General features: G+C 42.1%; 1 protein-coding gene across 2 annotated transcripts in view; it reads right to left on the minus strand.

Moving 5' to 3' along the window:
- Positions 1 to 26,252, minus strand: part of LOC126267265 (glutamate receptor 1-like) — a 1,125,091-nt gene that overhangs the window by 195,266 nt on the left and 903,573 nt on the right. For both annotated transcript variants that reach the window (XM_049972331.1, XM_049972330.1), the window contains exons 10-11: positions 25,803 to 25,916; positions 6,410 to 6,530 (exon numbers count right to left, since the gene is read on the minus strand). In XM_049972331.1, coding sequence (XP_049828288.1) covers positions 6,410 to 6,530; positions 25,803 to 25,916 — 235 coding nt within the window. The remainder of the gene's footprint in view (positions 1 to 6,409; positions 6,531 to 25,802; positions 25,917 to 26,252) is intronic.

The raw sequence follows: 26,252 nt of genomic DNA on the forward strand, positions 1-26,252 counted from the left end.
CATAGCACATCGCTCGTAACTGAGTCTCAGGCACTGTCGAATAATGTGAAATTACCCATTCTTTTGTCGTACAAAATACTATGCAAATATACAACGACTTTGAATAAGAAAATCCTTCTGGTCCACTTCTAACTTTGAACATAGTTTCAGTTTATTTTCCTCCATAAGAATTTACGTTAACGACCAGAAATCTCAGATTATGTTTCATAGACCAACAAAATAGTTTTCTGACTTAATTCGTCACGGAATGCTGTCAGTGACAGTAAAATGGAAACAGGCGCTGAAACCCAAGGGAGACAAAAAATTATCCAGAAAATAACGTTAGCGTGCCAGTTAGCGCCACTTAGGTGGGCAACATAATTTCATGAACCCTTCAGTGTTATGTGGCTTTCTAAAGGAATTTCTTCAGTACTGCAAAAATATAGCAGGTTACGAGAAAGTATGAGCACTCGACATGACTGGTAATTACTTACAACCGTATGTGTGCATCGCATTTTTTTTCTGTCTCAGTTGGGAACAACTTTTGCCCAACTCGTCGAGAATTGACCGCAACGAGTGTTTCACAGCTGTTCGTCACATCTAAGTGAATAGGAAGTGGTAGATGTAAAACTATTGTTACAAGGAGTCACTCTATTACTGAATGACAGTAAAAATGTTGTTATGTACACCGGCTTTCGTTTTTTCTCGTAGAGAACTAAAATTGGTTACAAGTTTTGGCAAAACATGATAGGAACGAACTTCCTTGTGGACGCTGCAAGTACAATCGTTTCTTCCAAATTTATTTTATATTAGAAATTTGTTTCTCCTTTTCATATCTCTTATGAAAATATTTATAAATGCACTAGCACCATTTCAATTTATTTGCAATTTAAGTATCGAAAAATTTGAAAATAAAAAAGTATTTGCTCATACAAACACGATACATGACCCACGCAACTAAAAATTACGACGGTGGTCAATTTTTACAATTTTTTCCATTTTCGGAAGAGGGGTCGCGACCCGCAACAACATCGCCCGCACCCCGTTAATCCTCGCCTGTAGTTCCTCCATTATCAGGAAAGGAAAAAGCGTCATTATCCTTAGTGAAAGTACAGTCATGAAGAACAGCTGCAGCGTGTGTCTGCATTAAAGAGGAAGGCGCAAATAGTTCCCCTCTCACCGCACCTCTCATCAGGCAACCCATTTCGGAGGCAGAGCTAATCTTTGGAACCCACTCTACCGCCGGCTAACGAAAGTTTGCGCACTTAATACCTCATAGCACAAAATTGTGCTGAAATAATTAATCAAAAGTAAAAGCCTAAGAAAATCACGAAGTAAAATCTCTTTTCAAGACTGTTTGCACGGAAGGCATCTGTAAAACTAGCGTCGGATTTTATCAGCAATGTAACAGAAATAGCTGTCGTGAAGTCTCCCATAGCACTCTTAATGTTACCGCCATTGCTTTTAATGTCACCGACGGTTGTTTTGACTTTTGTATAAGCTGAGTCAGTCCTCCCGAACATCATTTCTTTTTCGAGTTCTTCGCATTTTTCATGCAGCCCTGTCGTCTTAGCTTCTCTGCAATTCCTGTTGTTTTCATCCCTAACTGACATGTATTTCTGTATTCCTGAATTTCATCGATCAACTGTAGTGGCCTATCTTTTTTTGTTACCCATGGTTTTTTTTTTGCAGCTACCTGCTTTGTACCGACAGTTTCCTATCCAAATCATTGATTGCCCTTTATAGAGATGTCCATTCCTCGTCAACCTTACTGCCTACTGAGCTACTACTTATTGCTGTATCTATAGCCTTAGACAACTTCAAGCGCTTGTCGTCATTCCTTAATACTCCCATATCCCACTTCTTTGCCTATTGATTATTTCTGACTAATCTCTCTTACGTTAGTCTAGTCTTCATAACTACTACATCGTGATCTGAGTCTATATCTGCTTATGGGTATGCCTTACAATCCAGTAGCTGATTTCTGTATCTCTGTCTGACTGTGATGTAATCTAACTGAAATCTTCCCGTATCACCCAGCGTTTTCCGGGTATACCTTCTCCTCTTGTGATTCTTAAACAGAGTATTCGCTGTTACTAGCTGAAATTTATTACAGAACTCAATTAGTCTCTCTGCTCTCTCATTTCTTGTCCCTGGTCCATATTGTCCTACAACCTTTTCTTCTCCTCTTTCTCCTTCAACTGCATTCCAGTCCCCCACCTTGTATATCAGACCAAAAAATGTAGTCGGACTACGCACCAAAGGCGTCACATCACGTTCAACGGAGTTGCTGTCCCATGATGTCCTCAGAGAACGGTTCAACCGTCCTGGGGAGGACGGGGGGTGGTGGGGGGTCGGGGGGGGGGCGGTTTGGTTGGGGGGTTGTCAGCTGTGTCGACGTTGTCAACAACTTATTCCTGCTGCGCATCACACTGCGAACTGCAAACTTTGTGAAAATTAATGCCCCACAATAAGGGATCGTTTCATTGAAGCACTTTATGCCATTTCCTGAGACAATTTCTTGACGATTCTTAGCGGTGGTCTATTAATATTTTCGTTCACCACCGATAAGAAAACTGCACGATTTCAACGCTGGGTGGCACTGTTCTGACCTCCGTCACTGATGGCTCAAAAGAAGGGGGTGAACTGTGAGTAAGCGGGCTGTGACGACCTTCCCATTATGTGACACTGTCACGGTTGGGCAGAATTGTGGTGACATTTTGTGCCAGTGTGGTACCTTAAACCCACCTGACACGTCACACGAACTTTTGAGCTCCGACCTTGTTTTTATTATGTGTAGACACACTTTTTCATCATTACAGAGGAAGGTTGAGCATCGCAGTGGGAGAAAATTGCGGGGTTTCAAAAGGTGACAATTTACTGTGTTGTTCAGTGCATTTGCAAGCGAGTATTGTAATCTGTGTTTGAACTATATAGCTAAATCTTATTTTACAATACAAGCCCTGATTCGTCTCCGACATATTTCTTTTCTTTATGTAGTATCTCCATATCTCCAGTCCAGTAGAACAGCCTTGTTTCGAGGCTGATCTCGTTCTCTTTCCGATAAATGTTCCTTTCTATAATCTGTGAGGGAACATCGTAGTTATAATTCAATGTATTAATTAAAATGTACAAATTCCCATTCGTTTACTGTTCATAAAATAACCAAAGATGACACTATACGTCGCTACGTCACCATGTTTCTACATATTATGACTTGCAGTCACCTATAGCTATGATCAGACGTACTGGCGAGTGGCTGTCAGCGCGCTGTTGCCAACTGTGACTTGATGGTAACATGCAACTGTTACTTGTTGTAATAATTTCTTATTTTAATCAAAATCAATAAAATTTCGTTTTTGCGGCGAAATACCGATTTAGACTATGTCACTCATACCATTGTGACAGCAATATACAAGTACATTACTTCAATTTAAAAACATTTTTAAAGCCTTGGCACTGAATTCGTTATTCGCAGTCTACAATGTGTAAAGCTATTATGGATAAAATTCGTTATTGTAAGTTTACATAAAGTGTAGATGTATGTAAATCAGTGTCAAAAATGCAAATCATGTTAAAAATATAACTACTGGAATTTCAACCAAGTAGCACGTAAACGAAAACGCATATTTGCTCAAAGTCTGCTGTTTTCATTACGGAAAGGTAGTGTTGTGACTTGTTTACATCTGTAAGCTAATTAACTTTTTTAAGGAAGTCAGTCTCCTCTGAGACCGCTTGCGCAACAATCAGCCTGCCACCTTTCCTAACAGGTACCTTAAGGCCACCAGTTTGTCTCGAAGTTTGCCAGATTCTTTACTAAGTGGTCTTGAGGAACTGAAGATTCATCCAAACAGAATATACGTCGCAAATCATCTCAAGTACGCATCGAATTCATCGTTCGCAAAACTTTAATTGCGGAGACCACTACGTCATTGTGATGAAGTAAGTATTGTCTGTCATTCTGACGCTTGTATTTAAATCGTATATCTTTTAATATGTATCTTACAGATCTATCAGATTTTTCAATCAACATTTTCTCTATTTCTCTGACGTTGGGTACTCGCCGCTCTTGTAAAATTCATAGACTAGCAACGTCTTTATAAAAGTCGTTTAGTTTGGTTAGAGAGCTGTACTTATTAATAATTTTCCTTCCAGTATATAACATCGTTGTATAGTTTTTAAACCAGTGCGATAACTGCAACTCAAGTAGCCAGTATGATACCAAGACTTTTTCTTAAAATGATTGTTTTTTTTCAGTAAGGTATAACTGCATTTATTGACTTCATCGCTATTCACTATGTCCACCTTCAGGAAATCTTTCATAGCGAGCTTGCATGTAACTATGCTATCAGAAGTATAAGGGCCCGTGGCTGAAAATGACTTACAACTTCGTGGCGCCCTCCATCGGTAAGGCGGGAATTCACCCTCAGGCTTGGTGACAGCTTCCACTATGCAGGCATACGTTCAGTCAGCTGCTGGAGGGGCTCTTGGAGAATGGCAGCCCATTCTTCACGGAATGCTGCACTGAGGAGAGGTACCGATGTTGGTCGGTGAGGCCTGGCACGAGGTCCGCGTTGCAAAGCATCCCAAAGATGTTCTATAGGATTCATGTCAGGACTGTGCAGGCCAGTTATTACAGGATGTTATTGTCATGTAAACACTCTGCCACAGGAAGATCTAATCGAAATCCGCGAACTGCTCTTCAACAGTGGGTAGCAAGAAGGTGCTTAAAACATCAGTATAGGCCTGTGCTGTTATAGTGCCACGCAAAACAAAAAGTGGTGCAAACCACCTCCATGAAAAACACTACCACACCATAACACCACCTCCCCCGAATTTTACTGTTGGCACTACATATGTTGGCAGATGACGTTCACCGTGCATTCGCCAAACCTACACCCTGCCATCGGATTGCCACATTGAATACCGTGTTTCGTCATTCCCCACAACGTTTTTACACTGTTCAATCGTCAAATGTTTACGCTCCTTACACAAAGCGAGGCGTCGTTTGACATTTACTGGCGTGATGTCTGGCTTATGAGCAGCCGCTCGACCATGAAATCCAAGTTTTCTCACGTCCCGCCTAACTGTCATAGTACTTGCAGTGGATCCTGATGCTGTTTGGAATTCCTGTGTGATGATCTGGATAGACGTCTGCGTATTACACATTACGACCCTCCTCAACTGTCGGCGGTCTCTGTCAGTCAACAGACCATGTTGGCCTGTACGCTTTTGTGCTGTATATGTACCTTCACGTTTCCACTTCACGATCACATCGGAAACAGTGGACCTAGGTATGTTTAGGAGTGTAAAAAATCTCGCATACAGACGTATCACACTAGTGACACCCAATCAGCTAACCTCGTTCGAAGTCCGTGAGCTCCGCGGAGCGCCCCATTCTGCTCCCTCACGATGTCTGACGGTCACTGATATGGAGTACCTGGCAGTAGGTGGCAGCACAATGCACTTGATATAAAAAACTATCGCAATACTTTTGATCGCATAGCGTAGATACCAACAGTCCATTATCATTGTCTAGAAGATGTTTAAAATATTTGTACACATTGTGGATTACTTATTTGCTTTGCTTCCGAAACTCAGTTGCCTTTAGCAATCACATTTATCCTGCTGTGAATGTTCGTATTATTGTAGTTGAGAAACCCGACCGACACGTTACAGAGAAAAATCTAGTTTTCTTCCTCCTTTTTTTATTTTCATCTTACACTATCACCTTCACTCAGTAAATAAGTTTTGCAAATAATACTACAAGATACACTTTTTTCACTCCCACTCAGATTACTGGAATTAATAACTCAATAAGCTATGAAAAACAAGAACTGAACGAAAAATCGACACACCGTTCTACAATTGACGCTCTGCCAGCACTCGAACTAGGCAACTACTGAAGCTCTGCGTTGCCATTTTCGAACGTTATAAGAGAGAGTGCCTCGCCACGCTAGGCACAAGTGCGACAACAGCTCGCTTCCAGGCATCCACCATTACGCCTGGCCAATAGTTCATCACATCATATACCAAACTCGATAATTAGTATCTCCAATTTATTCAAACAAGAGATACGCATAGCACTATGAGTAGCTTCCAATGAATGCAGTAGCGAGATATGATTTCTCATAACATACCACGTAACAAGATGCAATGCTTGCACTCACAGATTTGCCGCACAAGTACTGTCAAGAAATTTCTGAAAAGAGGAAACATCCAGGCAGGTGAAGACTGTCGGTTGGACGAGAAATCAGATCAGTATTTCCCGCAGAAAAATGTTTTACCGGCAGAACAACCCAGTCAAAGCTATCAATTTGATTTCATAGCTTCAAGAGCAAAATTATCATTGTGCAGTTATACAAAAACATAATAGTATAATGGTAACAAATAACACCTAAGTCCTTGATTATGTCATAATACAACTCACAGTTGATGCCGATCTTCTTGGCAATCAGATCAGCGAGGTCCTTGCAGTACCCCTCAAAGCGGTCGTTGCCGGAGAGAACCTCTCCAGCCTCTGGCTTCCGAAGGATTATGTATGGTTCCTCCTGCCAACAAAACAAATGAGACGACGTGGTGGTAGTGCATTAAGAGGAAAAAATTACCAAAACTCTAACACTACCCACATTTCCAAAGAACGCTGGACGGTCCCTCAGTGCTACTCTTTCTCAACGATATTTTCGATACTGTACTTAGTAACTTACAAATTCAAAATCTATCTAGTGTAGATTATGAAAGTAATTCAGTGAGAGTGATGTACACTGAAGAGCCAAAGAAACGGTTACTCCTGTCTAATATCGTGTAGGGGCCCTGCGAGCACGGAGATGTGCCGCACCACTACGTGGCATGGACTCGGCTAATGCCTGAAGTAGTGCTGGAGGGAACTGACACCATGAATCCTGCAGGGCTGTCCATAAATTCTTTAAGTGTACGAGGCGGTGTAGATCTCTTCTGAACAGCACATTGCAAGGCATCCCAGATAGGATCAAAAATGTTCATGTTAGGGGAATTTGGTGGCCAGCGGAAGTGTTTAAACTAAGATTGGTGTTCCTGGAGCTAATCTGTAGCAATTCTGGTCGTCTAGGGTGTCCAGTTGTCCTGATGGAACTGCGCAAGGGCGTAGGAAAGCATAATTGACATGAATGGATGCAGGTGATCAGACAAGATGCGTAAGTACGTGTCACGTAGAGTCGTATCAAGGGTCCCATAATACTCCAATTGCACACGCCCCATGCCATTACAGAGCCTTCACCAGTTTGAACAGTCCACTGCTGACATGCAGCGTCCATGGATTCATGAGGTTGTCTCCATACCCGTACACGTCCATCGGCTCGATACACCTTGAAACGTGATTCGTACGACCAGGGAACATCCTTCCTCTGATAAAAAGTCCAATGTCGGCGTTAACGGGCCCAGACGAGGTGTAAAGATTTGTGTCGTGCAGACAGCAAGGGTACACGAGTGGACCTTCGGCTCCGAAAGCCAATATCGGTTCTGTTTCGTTGAATGTTTCGCACGCTGACACTTGTTGATAGCCCAGCATTGAAATCCGCAGCAATTTGCGGAAGGATTGCACTTCTGTCACGTTAAACGATTCTCTTCTGTCGTCGTTGATCTCGTCCTTCTAGAATGTTTTTCCGGCCGCTGCGATGACGGACATCTGATGTTTCACCATATTCGTGACATTCACGAAACACTCGTGAAAAGGTCGTACGGAGAAATTCCCACGTCATCGCTACAGCGGAGATGCTGTGTCCCATTGCTCGTGAGCCGCTCAGACTCATTTGAATCTTGATAACCTGCCGTTGTGTCAGCAGCAACCGATCTAACAACTGCGCCAGACACTTGTTGTCTTATATAGGTGTTGCCGACCGCAGCGCCGTATTCTGCCTCTATTTGATATCTCTGTATTTGAATACGCATGCCTATACCAGTTTCTTTGGCGCTTCAGTGTATTACGATGAGGGTGGATACACGCTACAACCGAACAGCGACCTCCATACAATAATTCAGAAGATCAATTGACTTAAGTTCCAGCACCAAAAAACAGGCTATTGACACTGAAGTAGCAGGAAACATCTCCACTACGCAGAGTAACATTAAATTGAGTACGCGTGGCTAAGTGACATAGGAGACGAAAACTGAAATATTGTCTTCTGCAGTTATAGGTGAAAACACAATGATGTCGTATTTTATTCCAAGGGTTTATAAGAATGGTACCTCACTTTCAGTTTCACAATGGCCGTAAGATATTGCGTCAAACATTTTGGGTACCTTTGTCATACGATTCTCCAATAAGCCCAAAATTATTTCCCAAGAAAAAACGCTAGTTTATTAATGATAGAGTACAAAAGGCACTACTGACTTAAAATATCTAACACGATCCTCAGAATGAAAGGCAGGATATATGCAAACACCTTGCAGAGGGGTTTCTGTCTTATGCGACAAATGCTTAGCATTGAATTTTCAACTTGGTCTAAATAAAAGTTTAGCCTGTAAGTTCCCAGACGGAAATGAATGCTATGGAAAATAAGCAATTTTTGCAAAATTCGATAAGCTGCAGACGATTATACTCCAGAGGTTATTTAAAGAGCAGAACATAAAATAGTGATTTTAACATTATTTCTTCCATAATTACAGCAATTAATGAGCGGTGACTGTGAAACCTCCATATCTGCAGCTCAATGTCAGCATGTCTGGATGCTATGCGGAGTGCTTATGTTCGATTTCCAGTACTGCCAACTTACAGGGAGTTGTTCTTTGTGGGCGGTCTGGAACGGTTTGCACTTAGTATCGTGACGCCAGTTGAGGAACTACACTATGTGATCAAAAGTATCCGGACATCCCAAAAAACTACGTTTTTCATATAAGGTGCTCCATATCATACACCTCAGTAGTCATTAGACATCGTGAGAGAGCAGATTGGGCGCTCCGCGGAACTTACGAACATCGAACGCGGTCAGATGATATGGTGACATTTGTATCATACGTCTGTACGCGAGATGTCCACACTCCTAAACAACTCTAAATCGACTGTTTTTTATGGGGTAGTGAAGTGGAAATATGAACGGACAAGTACAGCACAAAAGCGTACAGGCCGATCTCGTCTGTTGACTGACAGATGCAGCCGACAATTGAAGAGTGTCGTAATGTCTAATACATCTATATCTACATGACTACTCTGCAATTCACATTTAAGTGCTTGGCATAGGGTTCATCGAACCTCAATCATACTATCTCTCTACTATTCCACTCCCGAACAGCGAGCGAGAAAAACGAACACCTAAACCTTTCTGTTCGAGCTCTGATTTCTCTTATTTTATTTTGATGATCATTCCTACCTATGTAGGTTGGGCTCAACAAAATATTTTTGCATTCGGAAGAGAAAGTTGGTGACTGAAATTTCGTAAAAAGGTCTCGCCGCGACGAAAAACGTCTATGCTGTAATGACTTCCATCCCAACTCGTGTATCATATCTGCCACACTCTCTCCTCTATAACGTGATAATACAAAACGAGCTGCCCTTTTTTGCACCCTTTTGATGTCCTCCGTCAATCCCACCTGGTAAGGATCCCACACCGCGCAGCAATATTCTAACAGAGGACGAACGAGTGTAGTGTAAGCTGTCTCTTTAGTGGACTTGTTGCATCTTCTAAGTGTCCTGCCAATGAAACGCAACCTTTGGCTCACCTTCCCGACAATATTATCTATGTGGTCCTTCCAACTGAAGTTGTTCGTAATTTTAACACCCAGGTACTTAGTTGAATTGACAGCCTTGAGAATTGTACTATTTATCGAGTAATCGAATTCCAACGGATTTCTTTTGGAACTCATGTGGATCATCTCACACTTTTCGTTATTTAGCGTCAACTGCCACCTGACACACCATACAGCAATCTTTTCTAAATCGCTTTGCAACTGATACTGGTCTTCGGATGACCTTACTAGACGGTAAATTACAGCATCATCTGCGAACAGTCTAAGAGAACTGCTCAGATTGTCAACCAGGTCATTTATATAGATCAGGAACAGTAGAGGTCCCAGGACGCTTCCCTGGGGAACACCTGATATCACTTCAGTTTTAGTCGATGATTTGCCGTCTATTACTACGAACTGCGACCTTCCTGACAGGAAATCACGACACGTCGCACAACTGAGATGATACCGCATAGCTCCGCAGCTTGATTAGAAGTCGCTTGTGAGGAACGGTGTCAAAAGCTTTCCGGAAATCTAGAAACACGGAATCAACTTGAGATCCCCTGTCGATAGCGGCCATTACTTCGTGCGAATAAAGAGCTAGCTGTGTTGCACAAGAGCGATGCTTTCTGAAGCCATGCTGATTACGTGTCAATAGATCGTTCCCTTCGAGGTGATTCATAATGTTTGAATACAGTATATGCTCCAAAACCCTACTGCAAACCGACGTCAATGATATAGGTCTGTAGTTAAATGGATTACTCCTACTACCCTTCTTGAACACTGGTGCGACCTGCGCAATTTTCCAATCTGTAGGTACAGATCTATCGGTGAGCGAGCGGTTGTATATGAGTGCTAAGTAGGGAGCTGTAGTATCAGCGTAATCTGAAAGGAACCTAATCGGTATAAAAGCTGGACCTGAAGACTTGCCCGTATCAAGCGATTTGAGTTGCTTCGCAACCCCTAAGGTATCTACTTCTAGGAGACTCATGCTAGCAGATGTTCGTGTTTCAAATTCTGGAATATTCCATTCGTCTTCTTTGGTGAAGGAATTTCGGAAAACTGCGTTCAATAACTCCGATTTAGCGGCACAGTCGTCGATAACAGTACCATCGGCACTGCGCAGCGAAGGTATTGACTGCGTCTTGCCGCTTGTGTACTTTACATACGATCAGAATTTCTTCGGATTTTCTACCAAATTTCGAGACAATGTTTCGTTGTGGAACCTATTAAAAGAATCTCGCATCGAAGTACGCGTCTGTAAATTTTAGCCCATCTTCGGGATTTCGCGTTCTTCTGAACTTCGCTTGCTTTTTCCGTTGCCTCTGCAACAGCGCTCGGACCTTTTTTGTGTACCACGGGGGATCCGTTCCATCTCTTACCAATTTATGAGGTATGAATATCTCAATTGCTGTTGCTACTATATCTTTGAATTTGAGCCACATCTCGTCTACATTCGCATAGTCAGTTCGGAAGGAATGGAAATTGTCTTTTAGGAAGGCTTCTAGTGGCACTTTATCCGCTTTTTTAAATAAAATTATTTTGCTTTTGTTTCTGATGGATTTGGAAGAAATGGTATTGAGCCCAGCTGCAATGACCTTGTGATCACTAATCCCTGTATCAGTCATGATGCTCTCTATCAGCTTTGGATTGTTTGTGGCTACGAGGTCAAGTGTGTTTTCGCAACCATTTACAATTCGCGTGGGTTCGTGGTCTAACTACTCGAAATAATTTTCGGAGAAAGCATTTAGGACAATCTCGGAAGACGTTTTCTGCCTACCACCGGTTTTGAACAAGTATTTTTGCCAACATACCGAGGATAGGTTGAAGTCCCCACCAACTATAACCGTATGAGTGGGGTATTTATTTGTTACGAGACTCAAACTTTCTCTGAACTGTTCCGCAACTGTATCATCGGAGTCTGGGGGGCGGTAGAAGGAGCCAATTATTAACTTAATTCGGCTGTTAAGTATAACCTCCACCCACACCAATTCGCACGGAGTATCTACTTCGACTTCACTACAAGATAAACCACTACTGATAGACACAAACACTCCACCACCAATTCTGCCTAATCTATTTTTCCTGAACACCGTCTGAGACTTCGTAAAAATTTCTGCAGAACTTATTTCAGGCTTTAGCCAGCTTTCTGTACCTATAACGATATCAGCTTCTGTGCTTTCTATTAGCGCTTGAAGCTCAGGGACTTTTCCAGCGCAACTACAACAATTTACAACTATAATTCCGACTGTTCCTTGATCCAAGCACGTCCTGTAATTGCCAAGCACCCTTTGACATTGCAGCCCATCCCGCACTTTCCCGAGGCCTTCTAACCTAATATAACCGCCCAGTCCACGCCACACAGCCTCCGCTACCCGTGTAGCCGCCAGCTGAGTGTAGTGAACTCCTGACCTATTCAGCGGAACCCTAAACCCCACCACCCTATGGCGCAAGTCAAGGAATCTGCAGCCAATACGGTCGCAAAACCGTCTGAGCCTCTGATTCAGACCCTCCACCCGGCTCTGCACCGAAGGTCCGCAGTCGGTTCTGTCAACGATGCTGCAGATGGTGAGCTCTGCCTTCATCTCGTAAGCAAGACCGGCAGCCTTCACCAAATCAGATAGCCGCTGGAATCCAGAGAGAATTTCCTCAGATCCAAAGCGACACACGCCATTAGTGCTGATATTTGCCACCATCTGCAGCTGGCTGCACCCTGTGCTCTTCATGGCATCCGGAAGGACCCTTTCCACATCAGGAATGACTCCTCCCGGAATGCACACGGAGTGCACACTGGATTTCTTCCCCTCCTTAGCCGCTGTATCCCTAAGGGTCCCCATTACGCGCCTAATATTGGAGCTCCCATTTACCAGTAAGCCCATCCTCTGCGATTGCCTGGACCTTGAAGGCTGAGAATGATCCTCTGAAACAGGGCATTCAGCTGCATCTGGCTCAGCCAGAGACAGTGCCTGAAACCGGTTTGTCAGACGCACCGGGGAGGCTTTCTGATCAGCCTCCGGGGACGCCATTCGCTGCCTACCACGCCCTGGAACGACCTCCCAATCAACCACAGGCGAGGGCTCAGCCCCACTGCGGGCAGCAACCGGGGCAACCACAGCGGCAGACCGATCTGGGGACAGACGGGACGAGGTTGACATCCCCGTGATACCCAAGTCCGGCTCCCCACAGTGGTGCCCATTGGCAACAGCCTCAAGCTGCGCGACCGAAGTCAGCGCCGATTGCACCTGTGAGCGAAGGGATGCCAAGTCAGCCCTCATCCGAACACAGCAATCGCAGTCCCTGTCCATTCTAATCGATGTTGAACAACAGTTACTGAAACACGAGTCCGTGCCTAGATAACGCAAGCGAAACACGCAAAGAATGTATCAACTAACCTGTACAAATGCCTAACGACTGCGCTACAATCTGCTGAATTTACGATTACAGTAACTAAAACTCGAAATTGCACCTCCTATACGAAACTCACACGCCATTTAAATAAGAATCTACGAAGTAAACACTAAAGCGCGATGCTACAACTCTCAAATACTATAATACGCCCGAAATATATGAATTAAACAATGCAAGTACCCAAAAACACGCAAAGAAATTAATTAAACTACCTGACAAATAAGTAAGCTAGGGTTATACGACTTGCTGCTGCAGCTGCTTATCCAACGGCGGCACGGAGCACAATGGCTGTGACCAACCGATACTGGCTGTTCAAAACAAAAACAGAAGACAGACGACTACGCGAATTTACACTATTCAGGTACTAAGGCGCGATGCTACAACCCTCAAATACTATAATATGCCCGAAATATATGAATTGAAGAATGCAAGTACCCAAAAACACGCAAAGAAATTAATTAAACTATCTAACAAATAAGTAAGCTAGGGTTATACGACTTGCTGCTGCAGCTGCTTATCCAACGGCGGCACGGAGCACAATGGCTGTGACCAACCGATACTGGCTGTTCAAAACAAAAACAGAAGACAGACGACTACGCGAATTTACACTATTCAGGTACTAAGGCGCGATGCTACAACCCTCAAATACTATAATATGCCCGAAATATATGAATTGAAGAATGCAAGTACCCAAAAACACGCAAAGAAATTAATTAAACTATCTAACAAATAAGTAAGCTAGGGTTATACGACTTGCTGCTGCAGCTGCTTATCCAACGGCGGCAGGGAGCACAATAGGCAGACATCTATCCAGACCATCACACAAGAGTTACATACTGCATCGGGATCCACTGCAAGTACTATGACAGTTAGCTGGGAGGTGAGAAAACTTGGATTTCATGGTCGAGTGCCTGCTCATTAGCCACACATAACGCTGGTAAATGCCAAACGACGCCTCGCTTGGTGTAGGGAGCGTAAACATTGGACGACTGAATACTCTAAAAACGTTGTGTGTAATGACGAATCACGGTACACAATGTGGCGGTCCTATGGCAGGGTATGGGTATGGCGAATGCCCGGTGAACGTCATCTTCCAGCACTTTTAGTGCCAAAAGTAAAATTCTGAGGCATTGGTGCTGTGGTGTGGTCGTGTTTTTCGTGGAGGAGGCTTGCACTCCTCGTTGTTTTGCGTGGCACTATCACAGCACAGTCATAAATTGATGTTTTAAGAACCTTCTTGCCTGTCACTGTTGAAGAGCAATTCAGGGATGACATTTGCATCTTTCAACACGATCGAGCACCTGTTCATAATGCACGGCCAGTGGCGGAGTGGTTACTCGACAATAACATCCCTGTATTGGACTGGCCTGCACAGAGTCCTGACCTGAATCTCATATAACAACTCTGGGATGTTTTGGAACGCCGACTTCGTGCCAGGCCTCATCCACCAACATCGATACCTCTCGTCAGTGCAGCACTCTGAAGGATGGGCTGCCATTCCCCAAGAAACCTTCCAGCACCTGATTGAACGTATGCCTACGAGAGTAGAAGCTATCGGCAAGGCTTCCATATTGAATTCCCGCCTTACCGAGGGAGCGTGCCATTTACTTGTAAGTCATTTTCAGCTATGTTTCCGGCTAGTTCTAATCACATAGCGTACGTTACTGAGAAGTGGCGGCTCCAAGGCCAAGAAGGAATCGTGTTAAGTTGGCACCCGACTTTTCAAGAATATAGATCTTTTTCAGAGTTCTTCATAGGTATACTACAGCTCTAGAGTTCACTGTACTAAATTTGAACAGTTGTGCAGAATTTAGAGAAGAAGGCACTAGTAAATAGGAGTATTTTAATGTCGTGAAAAAATTATTTTACAGTTTACGAAAGTAAAGTTGTGAACACATTTCTAAATAGCTCCCCATGAGTTCTATTAGAAAATCACAATGACAATTTCTGTGCAGGTAACACTTTATGAGGTAACTGAAATAATGAGGGACCCATTTTCACTAAGGAAAACATACGAAATCGCATTAGGGTTCTGATGACATTTACGGTCGCAGTCCTGGACAGTATCCCAAGAGTTTAATAGAGCAATCTAAGATAATTTCTTGTGACGATAATCATTTATAAATGCAATAACGTGGGACTCACTGCAGTAACATGCAGCTTCTCGATTGAAACGCATTAGAATTCCACGAAGCTGAGCTTCGCTGCGCTAGTTGTGATCGGCGCATGTAGGTACAAGTCGGCACACATCGTGTGGACTGTCCTTACGTACATGACAGCTGACAACCTAACGAATCTAGTGGCAGTTGCCATGCTTTCGTCTAGTTTTTGCGTTATATTACAACTACTTTAATTAAATTCAGTATCAGATTTGCAAATACCTGTCTCTATAATATGCTTTAACAAACTCCCGTTACTTTCGTGTTCATTATGTACTGTAATTATTCAGTATTCAGCAAGAAATGCGCTATTTCTTCCAAAGCGGAGTTCAAATGCGTCATACAATTGAGGAACTTTTGTAGCTTTTGTACGTCCATTGTCGGAGTTGTAAAACAGGTATAGATGTAGGATCTTGTTGGCTTAGATGAACTACAAGAATAGCTGACACTCGCAATTAAATCAATTTACATCGGTACAAAAGACACACGATTACTGAGCACGAGTCATCAATGGTGGGAAATCATCTCTTCGATGAGAGGGCGAGTGCTGTCGTAGTCCCCACTTACAGCGCTACAGCTGCCAGAGGGTGTCGTTTGGTGAAAATAACTCTGGCAGGCGTTCTTGGGTGCGTTTTAGCTCTCTCCAGCAGATAAATAGAATCGACAACGTGATTTCTTACCATAGAATTTACATGGTACTTCACATCGTTAAACATTGTTCTCAGGTACCAGAACGGCTCAACCCCAAACTGGCTAGCCATCCACGTAAGATTACCTAGTGTTCGGTTGTTTATTTTAACTTAGACATTGAATTTAAAATTACGGCTCAGGTAGACTGTTCAGCGTTTATAATAATCGTGGTAAAGTACACTTGATTTGGAATGCGAAGCGTTCTAAAATCTGCTGTGCTATAGAGAGTCTGTAATTAGAATTCCCAGCTCGCTTTTGAAACTTATTTTCACGGCTATAAGATGATCAAAGTCACAAACCAATTCTACATTATTTGTTAAACCAAAGAATATCATGGTCTTCTACTAAAAGAAAGGACAAAAATTTGGATCAATCGTCTTGAAAGTTTATTATGTAATAGGAAATCACACTAGCTAATATGAGGTGAAGCTTGTACTAGGATATGACTTACGCAAAGAGAATCAGACAAGGTAAAAGGAAGAAGCCAGAAAAAGACAAATTATATTCTGATAAACTAAAAGGTATACTTCTTTCTGATCGGGGAGATACAGTTGTACTTGGTCTCCTTACGTTTGGACGCCATCTTGGTAATAACGATATTGAAATTAGAGCGAAAAATCCTCCTGCATCAAGATACACATTTACGAGACGAAACGAGGCACTCTCAGGACGTATCTTAGTTAGCAACTGGAAGACATTGTCCATTCTCGTACTTTATTATCTCTACCTTTGAGTGGAGCAACAGACACATCCGATGTTGCTCAGTTTACCATTTGCATAACTGGAAAAAAATGTTAATTTTATGTCCTCAAATACCTTTCTAGTCTGTAGACGTAACATGGTAAAAGAAGAGGATTTGAGATATTTCAAAAAGTAAAATTATGCCTAAAGAATATTAAATCAGATGAAACTCATCAATGTGTGTACTGACGGAGAGACGTCAATTATAGGTAGAATCAACGGCACTGAAAATTAGCTGGAAAACTTTTTTAATCAACTTGTAGTAAAATATTACTGTATTACACAACGAGTCATTGTGTAGAAAAGCCTTAAAACATTAAATACGCAGCGTGTTATGCTACCAGTTCTGAAATGTGTGAATAAACCTAGAGCTAAATCTGAGGTTACTGTGAATTTTTGGATTTGGAATATGGTAAATTTGTCCTGCACTTTGAAGCGCAATATTTCTAAAGGCAAGCTTCTGAACACGTTTTGAAACTTGAAATGGCAGTTTCTGACATTTTATAACAGAATATTACACTATTTGAAAAATGAATCCTACGACTTAACATCTAGCAATTTCATTTGACATTTTTACTTGGAGTAGCTTGCCATCTGAAAGCCTAAATATAAAACCAGATGGCAAAACCATCAGCCCATTTAAATTTATGTTAAAACTGATCATCCTTCAGTGATAAAATGAGGATTAGAGTCAATTTCTATACTTTAAAAAAGAGTGAAGGTGATACAGATGACAAAAATGTAACCAAACACAGTGACAGAAAGAAAAAAAAGCAACACCAAATAATAATTAAATAGAGTCATAGTATTTTGTGAAAACATTTGTCTAGGTAATATATTTAAGTGATTAACATTACAAGATGTTAATGTAAGCGCAAGATAAGCCACTGCGAATGTGCGATGCTTGTATATTAATAACCGTTGTAACAACCAGAATGTTGAATACAAGCCTTCAAACGTCAATGAAATGTGTTGCACATGAGACGAATCTCAGTTTGTGTGATGCAGTTCCAAGCCTTTTGCACTTGGTCGGTCAGTACAGAGGCGGTTATTGCTTTTGTGGATGAAGCTGGAGTTGTCAACCGATGATGTCCCGTATGTGCTCGACTGGGGACAGATCTGGCGATCGAGCAGGACAAGGTAACACGTCGACACGTTGTAGAGCATGTTGGGATACAACAGAGGTAAATGGGCGAGTGATATACTCTTACTCCTGGAATGCTGGTCATGAACGTCAAGACAACAGGTCAAATCACCAGACGTCTAAATACGCAGTAAGGGTGCATAGCATAAGCACGAGTGTGGTCGTGCTGTCATACGAAATAATATCCGAGACCACAGCTACAGGTGTAGGGGCACTGTGTCTAGAGCGAAGACAGGTTTTTTGTAGACCTTCTTCTAGTTATCACACGGCCATTACTGGTACAGAGGCAGAACCACCTTCATCAGAAAGGACAAGACACCTCCAACCTACCCGCCAATGAGTTGCCTCTTCACACCACTGAAGTAACAAAAGGCAGTCGTTTGGAATCTGATCTACATCTAAGTGATTACTGTGCAGTTCAAGATAAATTGCCTGGCAGAAGGTCAGTGGAATGCACGCTACAGTGCATTTGGCTTGCAGCTGTCCTCAGAGTATCCGACGTATAACAGTTCTTTGTATCACTGTAGTGCCAACAGCTGCTCAAATTGCTGATGCAGATGCAGTACGAGCAAAAAAGCCACACGCCGAACACGATGATCTTCCCTCGCTGTAGTGCCAAATAGCCGTCCTGAACCCGGAATTCTTGTGACCGTACCTTATCGTGACCACCACTGCCACCAATCATATAATGTTGCTATAATCCTGCTCAGTCTTCTGCAAGATGGCAGAAAAAATAAACAGCTCCTCGTAGCTCTATTAGACGACCTCGTTCCAACTCAAAGAGGTGCTGATAATGGCAGCTTTGTCACCTTAAAGGCATTACTGAGTAACATGAACTCATCGCGCCCAACCTCAAAAGTGACTAATTCTCACAACCTCTACCACCGCCACTACGAGAATGCGAAATATAAATAGATATCGTCTTTCTGCTGTAAAAACACGCGTATCAACTTTCGTTTATGTCTCACAACTTGCCTCTTGGTGTTGTAATTCTTTTCCTTAAACATTCAAAAATGGTTCAAATGGCTCTGAGCACTATGGGACTTAACTTTTGAGGTCATCAGTCCCCAAGAACTTAGAACTACTTAAACCTAACTAAAGACATCACACTCATCCATGCCCGAGGCAACATTCGAACCTGCGACCGCAGCGGTCGCGCAACTCCAGCTGTAGCGCCTAGAAGCGCTCGGCCACTCCAGCCGGCCCTTAAACATTGCGAGGGTCTTTGAAAGTGGTATTCAAAAGTTTTAATCCATGTAGTACCGGTTCCTATTCACATAGAAATAGGGATGATAAGTTAGAAATAATTTCATTGCTTTTTTCATATCAAAATGACTGCCTTAATTTCTGCAATTCACTACGCACTGAAAATTTCCTGAAGTTAAGATCATATTCACATAGTTCTATACCCTTGTGTCTCTTTGAGGTTATATGCAGATGAATACAGGGATCTGCATCCATGGCATCTGTTAATTGCAAAACAACGTCACGGAAAAAAGAATCGATTTAACGTATAGTAAGGTTCCTGCGGAGTAACGACTATTGTTTTGAATATGTTAATTAAATAACTAAAATGTTAATTTATTCAATTAATTTTTAGGCTGTTTAGCGTGTAGTGTGTCTCCTTCTACTAATTGTATGACGCATCTGAATTCTTCTGTGAAAAAGAAAACAGCGTATGTCCTGCTACGTCTTAGGTAATCTCAGCACGTATCGAACTCGGAAGTTACAAGAGTTCTCGAAAGCACTTTACAGAGACAGCCATCTTCAGATCTGGTACTTAATTGTAGCAAAGACTATCAAATTAAAGTAGTTGTAATAAGACCCAATAAGTTGACGAAATCATGGCATTTAGCGTTACATTGCTGAGGTTGTCAGCAGTCGGGTACAGAACGACAGTCGACACGATAACTTGTACATACGAGCGCAGATCACAACTAGGGCAGCGAAGCTAAGATTTCGATTGAAAGGCTGCATGTTACAGAAATGGGTACCACATTTTTGTAATTACAAATATCTTTACATGAAATTACCTTGGGTAAATGGAAATGAGCGTATGGATTTGTTGGTCGAGAGGCCCGATCCGTGGAAGTTCAGCTGCCAAGTGCAAGTCCTATTTCACTCGACGCCACAACGGGCGACTAGCGAATCGGTGATGAGGATGGAATGATACTGAGGACAACACAACACCCTGTCCCGAAGTGGAGAAAATCTCCAATCCAACCAAGAATCGAACCGACGCCAGCTCGCATGGGAGGCGAGCACGTTACCACTCCAGCTAAGCAGGTGGACATTACGTTAGGTTTTTCGATAAAGCTCTTGGGGTGCTATCCAGAACTGTGATCGGAACTGTCACCAGAACTCTAGTGCGATTTCGTACATTTTGTATAGTGATAATGGGCCTATCACAATTGCAGTCATTTCATAAAGTGTTACCTGCACAAAAAATGTCATTTTGGTTCTCTGTAGAACTTTAGGAAAGCTATTCAGAACTGCGGCACAGCTTTACTTTCGAAAACTGGCAAATAATTTATTTTACAACATTTAAATTTTCCCGATTTTAGTGTTTTCTTCACTAAATTTTGCAGAACTATTAAAATTTAGTACAGAGGACACTAGAACTACTGCGTATCTACTAAGAACGCTGAAAAAAGGTATATTTATTGGAAGTTGGGTGCGAACTTCACCCCATCCAAGAAAGTCGACAACTGCTGGGAGAATGGGGCGCTGGCCTTACGCCCCTCCACACCGCATGTAATGACGCCATCGGGAGATGGTAACGCGGCAGGCGGTCTGTCTTCATTGGTTTGTTAGGACCAGAACGCGGAGGTTTGTTTGTAAAAGGAAGATTACATTCCAACGTTGTCAGTATGTTTATGGAATATTCAGATAAAAGTAGTGAACGTGTCAGTTAAAAATAAAGTTGTTAATACGTTCGCTTAGACCTGTGGTATGGTAAATAGAAGGTAGAACGACTAGTTCCATATCACAGGAATTGAGTCTCTTTCTGGTGACAAAAACCGACAGCCAAACTTAGCTTACGGAATATTTTATTTGCTACGTGATAAAGACACACAGCGTAACGGAAGAGGGTTTTCAAGAACTACTAAAACAATGATATTGGCAGCTACAACAAAAATTATTAATTCACAGTGGTACAAAACCACAAAAAGGAAGTTCGAAATTCCGCTGCACTACTAGACCCAAAGAAAAACGAGTGGAATGTGCTTTATAAGAAGTGTCAGCCAGTCAAACAGAATTATTTTATCAGAAGATTTTCGTTTAAAAGAAGGTATTGTGTTAAGAGAATACTTATATTGAAAAATTTTATTTCCAACCACAAAATCATGATTCACAACGCTGTTTTTACGATTACCAGGAAATTTTAGATGATTAGAGAATTTTGTTTTCTCACCGGATCTCAGACTCTAAGATTTGATACGACGTAAGAGCTCAATGAAATTTGCAAAAGTAAGTACACATTGAATTCACAATTATGATCTTCAGCCCAAGAAAGATTGGTTTCTCATAGAGCATTAAGTTTACAGAGAATCTTAATATGAATCCTGTTGGTTACTCACTGAGAATTTATTCTGGGGGCATAAAAATTGATTAAATGACAAATAACGATTCCAAAGGTCTGCAGCTGTATTCCCGTTCGGTACCATGATTTTTATCTGTCGCTTACCTCTTCTTTCAAGTCTAGGGATCTGTTTTATTGTGCAAAATGCCGGGTTACACAGTGGTTAGTAATCCATGTTAAACTTCAGGGAACACCATATCTCAAAAACTGATACTAGTATTGACCACTTTATTCATTAATCTTATTCTGCATTGCGCGTTTCGATCTGAGGCATTCTCAAAGGCTCTGCAAGAGAACTGCATGAAAGGATATAGGTGAAAATACTTGGCTCCTACAAAGTGCTTCGTACAAACGGAAGAATCAAGCACTCGGTGAGGAACGTTTGATAAAATACATGAAATGCGCATCGTAAGAAACGGAGAGAGGTAGATGTATATTTTTGTGAGTTCTACCTCTCTTCGTTTTCCACGATGTGCGTTTCATGTATTTTGTCAATGTTTTACACGTAATGTTTGATTCTGTGTTCGTACCATGTATGTTTATTTACCCATTGTTTTTATCTTTTCATGTATTTCTCTTGTAGAACCATTGAGAATGGCGTAAGCCCGAAACGCGTAAGGCAGTGTAAGATTAATAAATACAGTGGTCAAGACTAATACGAGTTTTTGAGTGCATTAACTCTGGCAGCAACATCTCACGAAAAATTTATGCATTTGGCTGTTGAACACTATGTCTGACGATGCTGGAGATACGCAGTGACTCATCTCTTCCAAGAAGGCCATACCTACCAATGAACTGCTGTATTGAAATCAGCCTTGAGTCATTTATCTCTGCCTACGAAAAAGAAGGAAGATTAGTGTTTGACAACTCTGGACCAGGGGAGGGCAAGATATATTATTAATATCCTTTACTTTTGTATGTCTGTTCTGTAGTTACGTTGCTAAGAACAGTTCGTAACATCATGTTTGATTTAGAAGATAAATTCCTTTTCAAGACTGCATTTACAAAATAACTTCAACATTACTGAAAATTTCATAAACGTGGAACGATATCTTTCTGGTTCATGGTTCCTCCGTTCTGTTGACCATCACGTTATCTGTCGTGTCCTATAGTTGCCTGTATTTTGCTATATTTTTACACATGGGACTTATTTCGCAGTTTTTCTAAATTAAAATCGATCATGCTGGTAGAACATCAGGGGTTAGTCAGTTCTGCCGATGCAAGAAAGCTATCGTTTGGACACAGTAGAGGTGAAGTTGGTAATCAGTTCAAGATGCAAAGTGTGCTCGTTGTGTGTTCTACGTCTACAAAACTCTTCTGAAACAAAACTTTCTTGCGAAAACAGCTTTAAGCAAACTGTTCTAATCAATATTTGATCGGGAGAGGATAGTGTATCGTTGGATGAGATTACTACATCTGTTACGTCACAGGCGACATAACCGTATTGCTCCATGGAGCTCTCAAGTGAAGTTATTAAAGGAATGCGTTATATCGCTACTACTCAGTTAAAAAGCCTATTTGGTCCGAATCGTTTTGTTGCGTGTGTGTGCGGGGGATTGGTAATTTAATGGCTCGAGCGCGCGGAAGCTGAAATGCCTTCCATGTAAGTGCCCTGCTTTTATGAACAATCCGTGCCGGACCCTAAATTTCATAAACTCATTCGCTTGGACGTCAATGTTACTCACAGATAAAACTGTATTGTTGCAGCCACTCAACGAATAACAGCAATTCTCTTCTGAAGCGTGCATCATGCGAAAAAAAAGAAAAAGAAACAAAGCTTTGTACAGCTTTATCCGTCCTAAAGTTCCTCTTTTTCTGAACGCTGTGCGTTGTTACAGTTATGGTATCCATCTATGCACTGCTGCATTCATAGGACCCATGTCACAGGTGATACACGTCTCGCTCCGATTGGGTAACCGCTACGTTAGAAATGCATGTGGTCACGCCCACAGTGTCATGCCGACATTCATATGAAGCACGGCAACCACACAGGAAATTCGGGATCCGGTCGTCACTGACATCTCTGGAGCTCTGCAGTTGTTACACACGATTCGCCTGTTGTGAAACTAAGTTTTCGGAAACAAAGGGTTGATGCAAGTTCGTAGTGTTTTTACATAAGTTTAATAAACAGAGACGATTCACTTAACAGTGGCGTTAGTCATCAATAATATATTCTCCCTCACTATTTACAACAGCCTGTCAACGCTGGAGTAACTTTTCGATTTAGCGACTTAAAGAATCACGTGGTTTTAATTCGATGGAATCGTCTAGCTATGTTCGGAGCGCATTTTCATCGGAAAAAAAATTTCTTGGACAGAGAGTGGGAAACGTGAAAAATTTGGGCGCGCAAGATCAGGTGGAAAAGGTGGGTGCGGAATGACTTTCTAACACTACTCCCGTGTACTTTTTCTTTTGTCAGTCTAACAGAATGCGGGCGGGCGCTATCATGAAGTATCATCACAACATGCAGTCTTCCTGCTCGTTCATCTTGGATTGCGTCTGCAAGACGTTTCAGTTGTTAACAGCAAATGACAGCAAGATAGGTGGTTACACCAGGGAAAGCTATTCGTGGTACACCACAACGTCGCTGTTCCGCCAGATGCATGCCATTGTCTCTTGTGAATGCTCTCAGATCTTTGTACGGGAAGTTGCTGATTTGCATGGGCTCAGCCATTCCCTTCTTTTCCTTACCTTAGCTGGACACCATTGTTCATCACCAATACCGATATAGGATAGGAATGGTCGGTGTTCTTCATGAGCCAATTGACAACAAGCAAGCAGAGTTGCACAAGCTCATTTTTATGATTCTGGCTTAAAGCATGCGGTACTCATACACCATATTTTTTGAATCTTTCCCATTGCATGCAAATGTTCCACTATCACTGAATGACCGCAGTTCACCACATTTGCTGGATCTCGAGTAAGGCGAAGTGGATCATCGTAGATAAATACGTTTAAACGATGTATATCATACCTCTAAAATCTTCCTGGAGGTCTTCATCAATCAACGTCAAAACGATCCTCCTTAAGACGTGAAAACTATTTTCTCGCCGTGCTCTGTCCTATGGCGTTATCCCCATATATGTTGCAAATTTTTCTGGCTGCCTACGCTGCTATTAATCCTCCAGTGAAGTCAAACAGAAGCATATGTCGGAAGTGTAGCCGCGTGTTCTAAGGCGCCTTGCCACAGTTAGCGCGGCTCCCCCGTCGGAGGCTCCAGTACTCGCTCGGGCGTGTGTGTGTGTGTGTGTGTGTGTGTGTGTGTGTGTGTGTGTGTGTTACCCTTAGATTAAGTAGTGTGTAAGCCTAGGGACCGATGACCTCAGCAGTTTGATAAATTTGGTGGTAAGTTCCTCTGGTACCAATGATTTAAAACCAAGCTTAAAACTATAAAATATTCCCTATTTTATAGTGCTGTGCATAAGAAATAATTACTCGTAAACTGGGTGACAATTGTCAAAATTTTAAACTTCCGTTGTTACACACTATGGGGCGTAATAGGAGCCAAAATTGAATGGTAATAACTGAAGTAGTAAAAATTCCCAGTAAAAATTAATACCTGGGACCTGTAACCAATAATTAAAGTAAAATATCTAACAACGTCATGTCGTTCCCGCTGAAGCATACAACTTATCCTCCATAGCGATATGTTGCTATGGGACAGGTCTGTGTTTGACATTTGTTTACACTTGCGGTCAGTCTGCATTGAAGGTTTACATTTGTAGATTTTGAACGTTTGATGTGTGTGGTAGTAACAGTGACTTGCCAGAATGAGATTTCCACTCTGCAGCGTAGTGTGCGCTGATATGAAACTTCCTCGCAGATTAAAACCTTGAGCCGAATCGAGACTCGAACTCGGGACCTTTACTTTTCTCGGGCAAGTGCTCTACCAACTGAACTACCCAAAGACGACTCACTCCCCGTCCTCACAGTCAGCTGTCTTATAACTAATCCTTCTAAAGATGGCAGTGCATTCATTTTGTGAAGAGGCAAAACTGATGTTTGTGTTCAGCGTTGCAAACTATAATGGAAACAAGAATGTATTAAAGTGCGTTTTCCAGACAGAAGAGGACAGTATTATTATCGTTTTATTACTGTGTCACTGAGGTACTATCCATAGCGCGATAAATGGTGGATAAGGGCAGACTATGATTTGCTCGTGCATATGACCATAAATAATGTATTCTGCAGGCTATCGAAGAAGGTACAGTTACCGGCATACGATATGCCGTCGTACCAAGCGGTACAGCTAGCGGTACGACGTGGAGGATACTCCACGGGCAGTTTATATCCGTGTATCATCCTCAACGTGTGCGAGGTCTTTTGTCTGCCAGTAACTGACCAGGGAAGAACATTCGACAATTCACACAATGAAGACAGAACAGAGAAATGAGCTCACCACAATGGTGGTGACGATGTACGTCTTGTTCCTGTATATACTGGAGCCGGGCCAGGGGCGGACGTACTTGGCAGCCACCTCCGACAGGCCCGTCTGGTCCGACCACTCCGCCACCTGTAAAAATAAAATGTCCCTGGGGTTTTCTCCTTTCCGTATGTTGGTTACACTGCAGCCTTTCATATACTATTCAGATGAACTGGACATAAATACATTCTAAAATAAAAAAGAAAACGACGTACCACGAAGGAATTTTCCGAATGGAGTGGAATTCGTTAGATGTGATGTACACATGTACTAGCAAATAAATGATTTCAGTTTCAAAAAAATTGTATATTTTATTCAAGAGAAAGAGCTTCAAAAATTGAGCAAGTCATTAACGCGCTGCTCCATATCTGACCCTTATACAAGCATTTACTTGGCTTTGTGTTGACTTATATGGTTGTCGGATGT

This window comes from Schistocerca gregaria, chromosome 4, assembly GCF_023897955.1.
Source record: "Schistocerca gregaria isolate iqSchGreg1 chromosome 4, iqSchGreg1.2, whole genome shotgun sequence".
NCBI lineage: Eukaryota > Metazoa > Arthropoda > Insecta > Orthoptera > Acrididae > Schistocerca > Schistocerca gregaria.